At 41.3% G+C, this 12,279-nt stretch overlaps 1 protein-coding gene across 1 annotated transcript; it reads right to left on the bottom strand.

Annotated features, from left to right (window-relative positions):
- Positions 1 to 3,951: 3,951 nt before the first annotated feature.
- Positions 3,952 to 11,966, bottom strand: NEUROD4 (neuronal differentiation 4). Its single transcript, XM_004716903.2, has 2 exons — positions 11,919 to 11,966; positions 3,952 to 4,953 (listed from the first exon to the last, which is right to left on the bottom strand). Exon 2 carries the CDS (start codon positions 4,942 to 4,944, stop codon positions 3,952 to 3,954), a length of 993 nt encoding a protein of 330 aa, XP_004716960.1. The 5' UTR covers positions 4,945 to 4,953; positions 11,919 to 11,966.
- Positions 11,967 to 12,279: the final 313 nt, after the last annotated feature.

Raw genomic sequence — 12,279 nt, forward strand, 5'->3', positions numbered from 1 at the left:
ATAATCTACTAATCTCATCCCTGAAAATGTGTTTTGCTTAGCCACAAGTCAGGCCTGACCTTTATCTAAATAATATTTTAATGGCATTAGAGAGTCTAGAGTTTAACTCCTAGCTCTCTGTCCAAGTGTAACTCAATAAATATCTGAGTATCAGATTCCGCCTCTGTCAAACAATCTCTCTAACACTTGAACCACTTGCCTCACATCGCTCTCAATACTGAATATGCCTGAGTAAAAGTGCTTAGTTAGTTTACAGTCTGCCAGACTGCACGCCCGACAAAGCATGGCCATGTTCATTTGGGTCGGTATCCTATCATTTGGTTTAGTGCCTGACTGATGCTCGGTGATTATAAATTGAATTGCAATACAGTACATAGTACTATATGCACTTGTGAACACATCACATTCTTTTTCTATGTAGTCTTCAGTCAAATGATCACAAACACTTACCAGAAGACTCCGTTCTATCCTAGGTGGCTGGGTGGTATAAACAGCTAAATTTTCAGAAAGGTTGGTAACTGAGACCCCACTCCCCAAATCAGCAATTGTGTACAGCAGAGATGCTATATTGCAACCCATGAGGTCTTTCCGTGAGTCAGACTTGACTCAACACCAACTAACCACAACAACCACTCTATTTTAATTCTCTAGAAGAAAAAAAAAAGACCGTGTTTTATATTTCCCCAATTCAGGAAGTCTGTCTTTGAGGATTGCTAAGTAATGTGCCCTTGTGAGGAGTTGGAAAATAGGATATTGGGAATGTGGGTAAAGCACTGGTCACTGAATCCAGTCAATGATTTAGTGCCTATATTCAAAGGAACTGTTGTGCTCTCTGCTTTCAATGACCATACTTGTTCCCACCTTACTTCCAGTGATAACTGTAGCAAAAACAATACTAATAAGAATTGTGTTTCCCATAACCCGCTTCCCTGTGGTTGGAGAGCTGGATTTCCCATGTGGTTGCTGTATGCCTTGGAGATGATTCTGACCCATAGCAACTCTACAGGACAGAGTCGAACTGCCCTATAGTCTTTCCAAGATTGAAAATGTGTATGGCAGGAGACTGCCCCATCTTCCTCCTGCAGAGTAGCTAGTGGGTTCAAAGCACCTACCTTTTGGGTAACAATCGAGCACGTAACCAATGTGCCACCAGAGCTCTTTAGACATTTCTGTAAAGTGGAGTTATTTTCTCACTTGCTTATTATACAGTTGATTGCAGAGACCAGGATTTCTGGGCTTCTAGCTACTTCGCTTAGCCCTTTCAACGCTTCAGGCAAGATCAGTTGCGATAGGGAATGTGCACATCCTTCCAGCAGGCCAGCCTGGGCTCTGCTGGCTGCTCACCGGACTGAGAGTTCAAGAAAATGGATTAACGAAAGTGAAGAAAAGCTTTGAAGACTAACACACAACACAACGTGTAATGAGCCTGGCAGCTTTATTTCAGCTAGAAAAGGGGGAGCAAAACAGTTTTGTTTTGTTTTTGATTTTATACAAAAGGTTTAAATAATTGCCATGTTTCTCAGATAGTCTCCAGAAGGATGCAACCACCCTGGGTTGAGGAATAAGGTTTTTCAAAGCATATTAACTTCCTGAAGTTTAATTCGATCATAAAATCCTTTTGCACAATCCCAGGGTTCATGCATCCTATATTCCTCAAACCACAAATGACAGATTCTTTTTCGAAAAATCCCTGACTCATGTTAGAGAAAAGTGATTAAAAAACCTTTTAACAAATCTACTTGCATAGCCATTCGGATTATTGCTGCTTTTTAGAAAGTAATTACAAGTAATCCTGGACTAACCTTCTCCTTTCCCTTGACTCCAAAACTCAGGACTTCCTAGCAAATTTGTTATTTTCCAACTTGAGGCCTTCGCAGGGTGTGCGGTAGGGTGGGGTGGGGCTGGGCGGAGTGTTAACGAACCTCTATAAAGCCCAAGGAATTGGCATGAAAGGGAAAAATAAATTAAATAAATAATATCTGATAAATAACCCGGACAACATTCACTATCTACATACGTAAATGCCAGAAATGGCTAGCCTCAAGGATAAACCCTTCCACAGACCATCACCAAGGCAAATGCCAGGGTACACTCGGGAAGCAACAAGGTGGCTCTAAAGATCGTTTTGTTTGCCTGGTCCTCTTGGGCAGGTCATGGTGTAGGGAACCACTTTGCTGGCTGGTGGGGCTTAACATCCCTCTGGGAGGCTACATGTCAGTAAACTTACAAATCATTGGTGCAAAACGTATCAGAGCAAGTACTGCAAGAAAAAATATGGAGAGAAAATAACGAGCTGAGATAACAATGATTAAGAGGGTAAAAAATATAGCGTGTGGCATGATTGGGGGAGCTAACTGAACTATAGAACATGAAATATTAATTTGGCATATCAATTGTATTGATCTGTTCTAGTGGTGTACCTATGCATTATCTTTTCTATCGGGGGCAAGATGTGTTCTTGATGTTTTAAGTAAGTGTCCCAGTAACTTGAGCAGGAACAGTGAAACTCCTCATATCTAATTTCTCTGGAGAAAGAAATTTTATAAAATGAATATTAATATGGAAGGAAGATACAATATATAAAGAAATGCAAACATCCTAGAACTTGGGATAACTCTTTGATGAAAAAGAAGACATTTTTCATTCCTGCATCCTTGAGTTTTGTAAGGCCTGTAAACCCTATATAGAGTCACTATGAGCTGGAATTGACTAATGGCAATAGGTATGGAATGACTAAGAAGTACCAAATAGTAATGGGGAGATAATAAATTGTACATATCTTTGAAAATTCGGTCTTGTTCACTAAATTGACTGGTACTTGTGCAGCTGAAAGATATGGTATCATTGTGGACAGAGGTCAGTCGTTCCTCTCATGTTTACTTTAGCCAAATGAAATTCATTGCCAAGAGAAATCCAATGGCTTGCCTGTGGGCAGGCATGAACTAGAGAGAATCCCTAGCCTAGGAATAAATCTTGTGGTCAACAGCCTTTGTATTGCTGTTGAGTATGGGCCTGGGCTGTTTGTGCATTACGAAGCAGTGCTTGAGTTTCATCAGAATTTTCAGAGCCCTTTCATTATGGAGGCCATAGAATGGTCTAGACGCTTGATTATTTCTCTAAATCCCACTAGCCAAAAGGATCTGAGGTTTCACTGACTTGCTTGGCCCGTATCTGGTTCTGAGAAAAGTGCTATTGAAATCTGGTCAAGAATCAAGTTGTACCAGACCTTTCGTGGTTCGTACATCACAAAAGCGGTGTTCAGCTTTCAGCTCAACAGAAGATAGAGCTAATCTCTTGAATGCTCTTACTCAGAGTGACAGCCCAGTTAGAATGTTAGCCTCTAGGGAGATGGAATGGGGTTAGGCGGGTGAGAACTTCTGTCGTTCAGTAGTTTCAATCATGTTCAATCATTGCTCTGTTTGAGTTGAGAAACCTGCACTGTGTGCTCCCTTTGGCATTTCCATTCGATCATTCCATACATAGTAGCCATTTTCTGGTTTGGCTCAGCTCTTTCCATTTGAAATGATCCCCTGAGTCATAAACTTCAGAGCTGTGAAAAATTGTAGAAAACAACAATATTTAGAACAACTGCCTCATCTCTGAACAGATCAGAGATGGGGAATTAATTGGCATAGATCATTCAGTGGGTTGGGGCCCCCTCTAAAAGAGGACCTTGGTCTTCTATCCTAGTTCCGAATGGTTGTAGGTCACCAGATAGTTTCACTGAAGTACCCTAAAGAAAGAAATCAATACACTGTGAGAAACTGAGAAACGAGAATGGCAGATGCTGTTCACAGGTGCCTTCAAGTGACAGGCATAAATGGACTCGGACTATGACTGTGTTTGGTATCTATCTACAAGGCTCCTTTGAGATGATTGACTCTTCAACTCAACTCCTTGAGTTATGGGAAATATCTCAGCATTATCCTCCAAAATGCTTGTCTTGCTGACCTAATCAGTGAATATGGTGTTGAGTTGGGCCCCTATGCCAGTGGGGGGGTAGGAATCGTAGGACATATCTATGGGAACATCATAGTGGGGACCTGCAGCCTGAAAAGGAGTTGAATGAACTTGCCCTGAGTTTAGACTTGCAGAGGGATAGTGTGACATGAAGCTGTAGGATTTTTCCAGGTCAGGAGAGCCATCTTGCTTCAAGGAGAAGTTCCCACTGATGCTCAGAGGTGGAGTGAGTGGACCCTCATAAGGTGGTGTGCTGCACTCAGGTGGGTGGCTGCCAAAGGAAGACTCTCCAAGACTCTTGAATCCTGGCGGCTTGAGATTAATGAGATGTGTTTCCATATGGCCATAAGGGGGACTGGGGAGCCCTGGAGACTGGTAGTTAAAGTTCTGGACAGAGATGGCAGAGTCACAAATAGGAGATTTCTCCTCATGCTTCTCCAGGAGGGCAGATTGAGGAGCAAGCTGGAGGCATCCAGCCACCAAGTTGCTTGTGGGCTGAGAAAGCCCTTTACAGAGCATTTCTACAAAGCCCTTCCCTTCAGGTATCTGACCAGTCTCCAGAACCTCAGACAATGCCCAAATATAGTTTCTGGCCAGTCTAAGAGTCTCGATCTTGGAAAGCTTTTGGGTTTTAGAGTAACATGGCATGACTCTCCTCAGGTTATCCAGTGCATCATTCAGGCCATGCATCCGGGTCCTTTCTCTGGCATTGGCTTTGACTCTTCGAGCCCTAAATCTCTCAAGTCTAGCTTTGGTCATCTTCTTTTTCTTGGGGCCTCTTCTCTTAGGCTTCTCCCCATCCTCTTCCTCTTCCTCCTCTTCAATACTGTCAGGCTCTTCAGCTAAGCTTCCAAGCATCCCATAAGCAGCTGGTCTTCTTTCTTCCTCCTTCATCTCATTCTGAGAGCCCAGACTTTTGTCCATCCATGATGGTGTGTTGACCAGCTCTGCCATCTCCTTGGGTTTCGTGTAAGTTTTTGCCATCTCCAGACTCTAGAAAAAGATAACAGAACTGGTTAGTTCCTGAGAATGACTGGTTCCATTTCAAACTAAACTTTCATTTTATACTTGGAATTTGTATTGGAATTCAACTTTTAATCATCTAATCCAAGCCCTTTATACTAAATGACAAATCCAAAGCTCAAAGCAATGCTCAGGGAATGCCTCTAGCTATGATATATTATAAGAAAATCAATTATAAGGAATGGAAATTGGTTTGATTATTCATTGCATTATTAGTACCAAATTCTTTTCACTGGTAGGTGTTTTTTTTTATATGGATGTTCTATTTTAAAACAAGTGGTATAATAGTCCAAACATATTTTTTCTTTCAGAATAGACTGAGAAATAAATAAGGTAGCCCTGTAAATCGTAACTGAATAAAGAAATTTATGAATGTGAAAGAGGGCCTAAAATAATTTTAATTGTGTAATATTGACACAATTATAATATTGTAGAAGTAAAGGAATAACAAAAAATACAATAAGCAAACTGTTGTATATTTACACGATGAATAAAAAGCTATCACAAGAGATTTCAGACTACTTTGTATATATTTTACAAAGGGCTGCTCAGCCTCTATTTAAAAGTAGTGTGCATGAATCTAACATGTAATATCCCAAGCTTCCCTCTACCCCTGACAATTTTAGTGACTTTAGGCATCTCCCAGACAATAGTAAGAGGCTGTACCACAGGCTATCTCTCTCTCTATCACTAAGAAAGCACTTTGCTTTATCTACCAGCAGCCTTTGTAGTGTTAGTAGAAAGGGAGATGCTAGTGACCCAGTGTCTGGGGTGGATCAGAAAAGAGGACAACTATCATTAGCTTTCTTTCTGATTCATCATGAGCAAACAAAAGTAGATGCATTGCATAAGTAGTTCACATGGCAACAGCTAGAAGTAGAAGCCTGAGGCCTACCAACTATTATCATAACACTTCATTAGAAGTGAAAACTCGGAAAGAAATGCTTAATGGAACAGCATCGAGATGAAGAGCTGTTGTCAAGTCATTTCTGACTCATACTGGCCCATGTATGTCAGTCAGAGCAGAACGGTTCCGTAAGGTTTCCAAAGGCTAACTATTCAGAATAAAATCACCAGGCTATTTTCCAAGGGTGCTCTGAGTGAAGTTGAACCTCCAATATTTGCTTAGCAGCTGAGGGCTTATAACAATTTTCACTAATCAGACAAACAGAAAATTTGACTTTAGAGTTCACTTTAAGACTATAATTCATTAGCCTAACAGAGACTCTTGAATCAGAATTTTATATGCAAAATGTGCTACTTGAAAACCAGAAAATATTGGAAGTGTACTAAGCATTTTAGATTCAATTCTGGGAATGTTTGAGCTGTTTTTGAGATATATTATAAGATTTGCACATATAGAATTTACCAAATAATATCTGATAAGCTCGACAAGGGCATCCTAGTGGACTAGTTTTCTAGTTAGTCTTCAAAAGTTCAAAATATTATACCTTCCATCACCTTTTTAAGTCAGAAATGGGAAACCATGGTAAATATTGTTGATTTTTGAAGCCTGAGTCTCACCTCAAATCTGTGAATGCAGGGCTTAGTACATAGCCTTTCTAAAATAAATATATGATTTGATTTGTTTCTGGTAATCGGAGCTTGTTTTCCTTGTAACCTCATTTACCTCCTCTAAATAATTAATGTTACTGCATTGCAAAAACAGCCTAGGTTTCATGTTAATCAGTACAGAAATCATGTCAGCTTGACTTACTCACTTAATAAGGCTTCCTGGGCAAGCAGCTTTATTGAAAACACACGTTGGAACCTATTGGTCAACTGGCTGCCCAGGCCAAGTCTGAAAATCCCACTTTTAATATGGATGATGGAGTTTGTGTGCTGAGCTGCACTTCCAACTCGGGCAGATACCCAGAGGGAAGGCAACGGATCTAATTAACTTTCTGTTCAAGTAACACAGACCTTTCACAGTCAGGTGCATGCTGAGGCCAAAGAGGATGGAGTAGACTTGGGAATCATAAGGTTCCTTGTGTAATTATAAAACATTTGTGAAGCACTTCACAGTTTACGGAGCACTTTCGCATCCAGTCATTCATACTTTCCTTATAGCAAACCTTTAAGAGAAATAGGGTTTGTTATACTCAGTTTATATTTGAGGTCACTAGGGTCAGGGAAATTAATCAAAGGATGTGCATGCAAAAGCATAGAGCTGATGATACCAGGACATAAGGCCAAGTCTTTTGATTCTAAATCTTAGGGTTATATTTTCTCCTTTCTTTCATTTGTTCATTCATTCATTTGTTCGTTCGTTCTTTCCTTTTTCATTATAGCTATGGGCCAGTAGAGCCAAGTCATAAAGGGTCATCTAAAAGGGCCGAGTTTAGATGGTCTCTGGGGTCCTGTTTAACTCTCAGGTCCTTTCCTCTTGCATTTTTTTCTTGTTTGTTGCTTTCTCCCATTTAATCCTGCTTCATGTCTCCTTTCTATTTCCCCTCCTTTTCTCCTCCTCCTCTTATTATTACCTCCTCCTCATCATGCATTACCACACGGTCACATTACCACTATGACATGCATGAAGAGAAGGAAAATGCAAGAGAGAAATGATGAGATCTCTGAATCTGATAATGATCTTCGTTTAGGTAGTTGGGCTTCTTCATTGTCCCCTCTGTCATACCTCTGGGCTCTGTCAAGTCACCCTTCCACCAAGAAGTTGGATTGGGAAAGAACAGGATATACCACCTTTGGTGGTATCACAATTCGATCATCTCTGTAAGAGTCCTGCAGCTGCATTCAAATCAAATTGTCTGGCGATATGAAAGAGAGGAACCAACTTGCTTTGGTCATCACATTGAAAAGTGAAACCGGTTTCCATCTCTACTATTCTGCTAATCATGGCAAGGACATTGATGACCAGCCCAGTGCATCTGTTCCCAGTGATACTGGTCCAATAGTTATAAGAGAATCCTACGGACATATAATGTAGTTTCAAAGGCATAAGAGTTGGGATGAGACTGGTGTTACTTCTAGTCCTAATCCTGGATGTTGACCTCAAACACATTACGTCAGATCTCTGATCTTTGACAACACAGAAGTGAGATATATTTTACATAACTCTTATAAGACAAATAAAATTATGAAGAAGGGTCTTCTAAACTAAAATTTATGCAAATATTATTTTATATTTGCTTATTTTGTGTTTATTCTTGCATTTTCTGCCAATCTTGTTTGTATGTTTTCTCATTTAGGAGTAGAAATCATTTCTCATAAATGAGTAATGAAAGTACATTTTATTAATAAGCCTTTTCCCCAAGAGTCCTGGTGATAAAAGTTTGGCAGTTCAAACCCATCAGCCACTCCACGAGAGAAAGATGTGGCAAGAGAGGAAGCGGAACATCTGTTTCCATAAAGATGATAGCTCTGTAAGTTCTGCAGGTCAGTTCTACTCTAGCCTATAGATTGATATAAGTCAGGTTCAACTCAATGGCAATAAATTTAGTTTTGTATTTGGTTTGACTATACTTTTCCTCAAAACTGGTGTAGAAATCCCAGATTCTGTGGTCAGATTACCTGATTTCAAATTTCAATGCCACTATTTATGAGCTGTGTGACCTTAGACAAATTTCATAACTTTTCACTTCTTAGTCTATTTGAAATTAAAATAACAACAATTATTATCTCATAGGATTATCCTGTAATTGAATGAGTTCATATATTTAAATCACCTTCAATAGGGTCACACAGCATAAATATTTATAAATATGAAGTATTTCTATTTCTAACATAAATAAATTTATTGTAATTTGTGTGTAATATTCATTCATTGCAATGAAAGTCATTGACTCCGATTCAATGCCCATTTCAAAAAAACAATCCCCATGCACCTTTCCCTTATTAATATCAAAGCTCGTATTCTACAGGAATCTCTGAGTGGTGTGAATGGTTAGCACACTTAGTTGCTATCTGAAAGGTTGGTGGCTTGAGGCTACCCATAGGCACTTCCGACAAATGGTCTGGTGATCCCCTTCTGAATGGGTACAATGGTTGGAAATGACAGCTTGCAGTTCGGCTCTGACACACATGAAGTCATGATGGGCTTTAGTTCTGTTGCAAGGGGTGAAGCTATAAAACTGTCATCTCTAGCCAATGGATCATCTAGAACTTCTCTATAGTATTTGAGAAGGAAGTTAGATTCTTTCTAACGCTTGACAGGCTAAACCCACACGTGCACTTGTCTCTCCAAACCCTCCAGTGAAGGAAAACCACAACAACCAGGTGGCAGCTCCAAAGACATCTGTGCCTGAAGAGCACAGAATGATCGTAACTGAAATAACACAGAGAGGGGAGTCATGCAAGGAGAAAAGAAATAAGCTGGATTCCTCGTATATCAAAGCAAAAAGAAGCAAACAAAAACCACGAATGGGAGAAAGTGAACTAGATGTTCTTACGAAGTCATTCACAGTTTCAGATTCATATGTTGGGTGAAATACAGACAATCCTTAGTACTTCATATTTCCCTGTAGATTTTAATTAGACAATATTTGGGGTGTCATTTACCACCACCACCCATAACCATGTAGTAGAGTTCTGAAATGAAGAATAAAGTATCTCAGGCAGAAGTAAAATCAAGACTCCTCAAAGATAAGGAAAAAGAAGAGGGGAAAGCTTTCCTTAGACCATGCTTCTCTAAGTATTTTAAGATTAACATAGAAAGAAGAAGCAAATGTCTAGCTCTAGGTTTGAGAGTTGAACATGTAAGTGGTGCGGTGCTGAGTTTCGCTTGAAGAAACCAACTGGACTCTCTCCGAATAGGCACCTCATTCTAATGTGGCTTTCACTTTGTACATGAACCAACTCAGGGGTCCAGAAAGAAGCATGGATCCTCTTCCATCACTGAACTTATGAATGAACACAGAAAACGTGTGAATCTTTCACTCTTACAGAAAAAATGGAAGTCATATATGCATTTTTGCCTTTTCTATCTCATTTAGAAGTCTTTATGAAAAGCAAGCATTTGATGCAAGCACAAGTACTTTATAACATTATTACTCAAATGTAATGGTAATGGCTTATAGAAGTACGTTATAACTTATACTTATACAAGTACTTTATAACATTATTACTCAAATGTAACGGTAATGGCTTATACAATGGCTATGATCATTGTTTCAGAGAAGTTATGTGGAATCGTCCGCAGCACTATCTCACAAAGTATTTCCATACAACACCTTAAGGTTCCCAGCCCCCAACAAAATAATTGACTTCCAAAATATTTATGAAGTGGGTTCCAATAGAAGAAAACCCAATGAAGACTACCTGCTCCCGACACAGAAACAAATCTGATCCTACGAGACCCATTCATCCTCTGATTGTGTTATTTGGATTCTCCTTATGCATCTAGTCGCCATACCAGGAGTTTCCCCTTTCTCTTGCATCTTTCAATAAAATTTCAAGTTCAGCTAAAATAATTCCCCTAGGTCTCTTGCTTGTTTTGTGTTAGCCTGTTCTAGCACAGCATCTGGATCAGTAGGTGACACAAACAACTACCAGCGGAAACACTGGTATCTCAAACCACCCAGCGGCATCACCAAAGAAAGGCCTGGTAACCCTGCTTCCATAAAGGTCACAGCCAAGAAAACCCTATGTAGCGGTCTGCTCTGTTGCACACGACATTGCCCTAAGTCGAAGCCATGGCTTCCTATTTACTGAGGACATGATTTGACCACCTTCCCCGCCCTCCACAAAACCCCTCCCCCACCCCCAACCGCAACAATTTCAGCACCGGGGTTGTGGTCATTGGACATCACTGCCTTTTGGAACTCTCTTGGAATCCTTTCACTTTGACTAACATTTTATTTTTATGGAAACATCTCCCCTGGTGAGCAGATGGGTAAGTGATAATTGTGTTGTGTTTATGGTGTTTGGGCAGTGTTTCTCCCCGCCCCCGCCCCCCCCCCCACCTACAGTCCTATGACTCATAAATGCAACAGGAAAGGGGCTGTTTGGGACATTTCTAGAGGCCAGAATTCAGGCCACGGAGCGAGGGGATAGGGTGGGGTGGAGCTTACACGCATGTTGGGCAAAAAGCATTAAGTTGCTGTATGCTTCCTACCCAACCTTTTATCTTCTGCTGCTTCCCCCTTGTGGGTTTGTGTGCACACTCAGGGACACACCCACACCGTGTCCTTGTCACACTTCGTTTGTCATCGCTTCACAGCCTAACGGTCAACGTGACAAACAAAAGTTCTTCTACCCTTCAACGTTCCCTCCGTGTTCTCCAGCATTTCTGTCAAAAACTGGGAGAGCGGGGTTTGTTCGACTTACTAGCATTTTAAAATATACTTTTTGACGTGTAAATACATGACAGGCAGAAGAAGGGAAAGATAGACACGAATAATCTTTTTCTTCTGATTTTCCATCTCATAGAGTGGAGGGAAAGGACCGTCTCTGCCCCGTTGTCACCATCCAGTGATTTTGTCTTTTTTTAAAAAAAAAACTAGACTAATTGGGCGCAATGGTGAGAATCAGTGGCTTAGCTTTCTTATAACCTCTCCCATTCCTGAATCTATGTTCATCCTCCTCCCTCCCCTCCACTCTTGCAGAGTTCTAAGAGCCTGCGAACAGCATCACTGAGGAGGCCAACCCTTCCGGCCGACTCGCTGGGAAACTACTTTGTAGCAGTAGCTACACTTCGGGGACTTTTTGTTCCCTGCAGTAGTCGTTCGTGTGACAGGACCATCCATGCGCTCCACTTTATAAAAGCGTGCCGAGGCTACCTCCTTGCCTCCTGTGGGGTGAGAGATGCGATGAGAAGTTGTGAAACTGTTCACCATTTAATTTATCAGTTCGGTGCAGTTGTCCTAACTCGCACTCACTCCTCCTGTAACCCAGAAGCGACTTTCCTGTCGCACTGTCAACTCTAGAGCCCCCCCGCAAAAACTAGAGTAGCCCCCTTACCCCCCCACCCGCGGTCTCACCTCCGTCAGTGGCGGTCCCTGGTGTGGATTCTGTGTGTCTGTTTCCTGGCAGAGTTAGAGACACTGAGTCCCTCTGATCAGGCAGACCATTGGAGAAGGGGTGTTCTCAGCGATCCATGTTAAACCCCGTTGCTCCCTCTTAGGGGTCCTTCTGTCTGTTACTTATTCGACCCCTTGTTGGGAGTTCTGGTGGCCCCTCCAGGACACCTTCAGGCTGATGCTTCCGTCGCCGTGGGTCCTCTCAGGCTTCAGGACTTTTTCTCCTGGGTTAGCTCCTGGCATGCAGATTTCAGGACCACAGCCTCTGGGCAGCTCCTGAGCGCTGGTCTTCGCCTCGGAATTGCTGCAGTTTTGACTGCTG

This window comes from Echinops telfairi, unplaced genomic scaffold (genome assembly GCF_000313985.2).
Source record: "Echinops telfairi isolate 266 unplaced genomic scaffold, ASM31398v2 ScPeMD7_7404;HRSCAF=8442, whole genome shotgun sequence".
In the NCBI taxonomy this organism is placed as follows: Eukaryota; Metazoa; Chordata; class Mammalia; order Afrosoricida; family Tenrecidae; genus Echinops; species Echinops telfairi.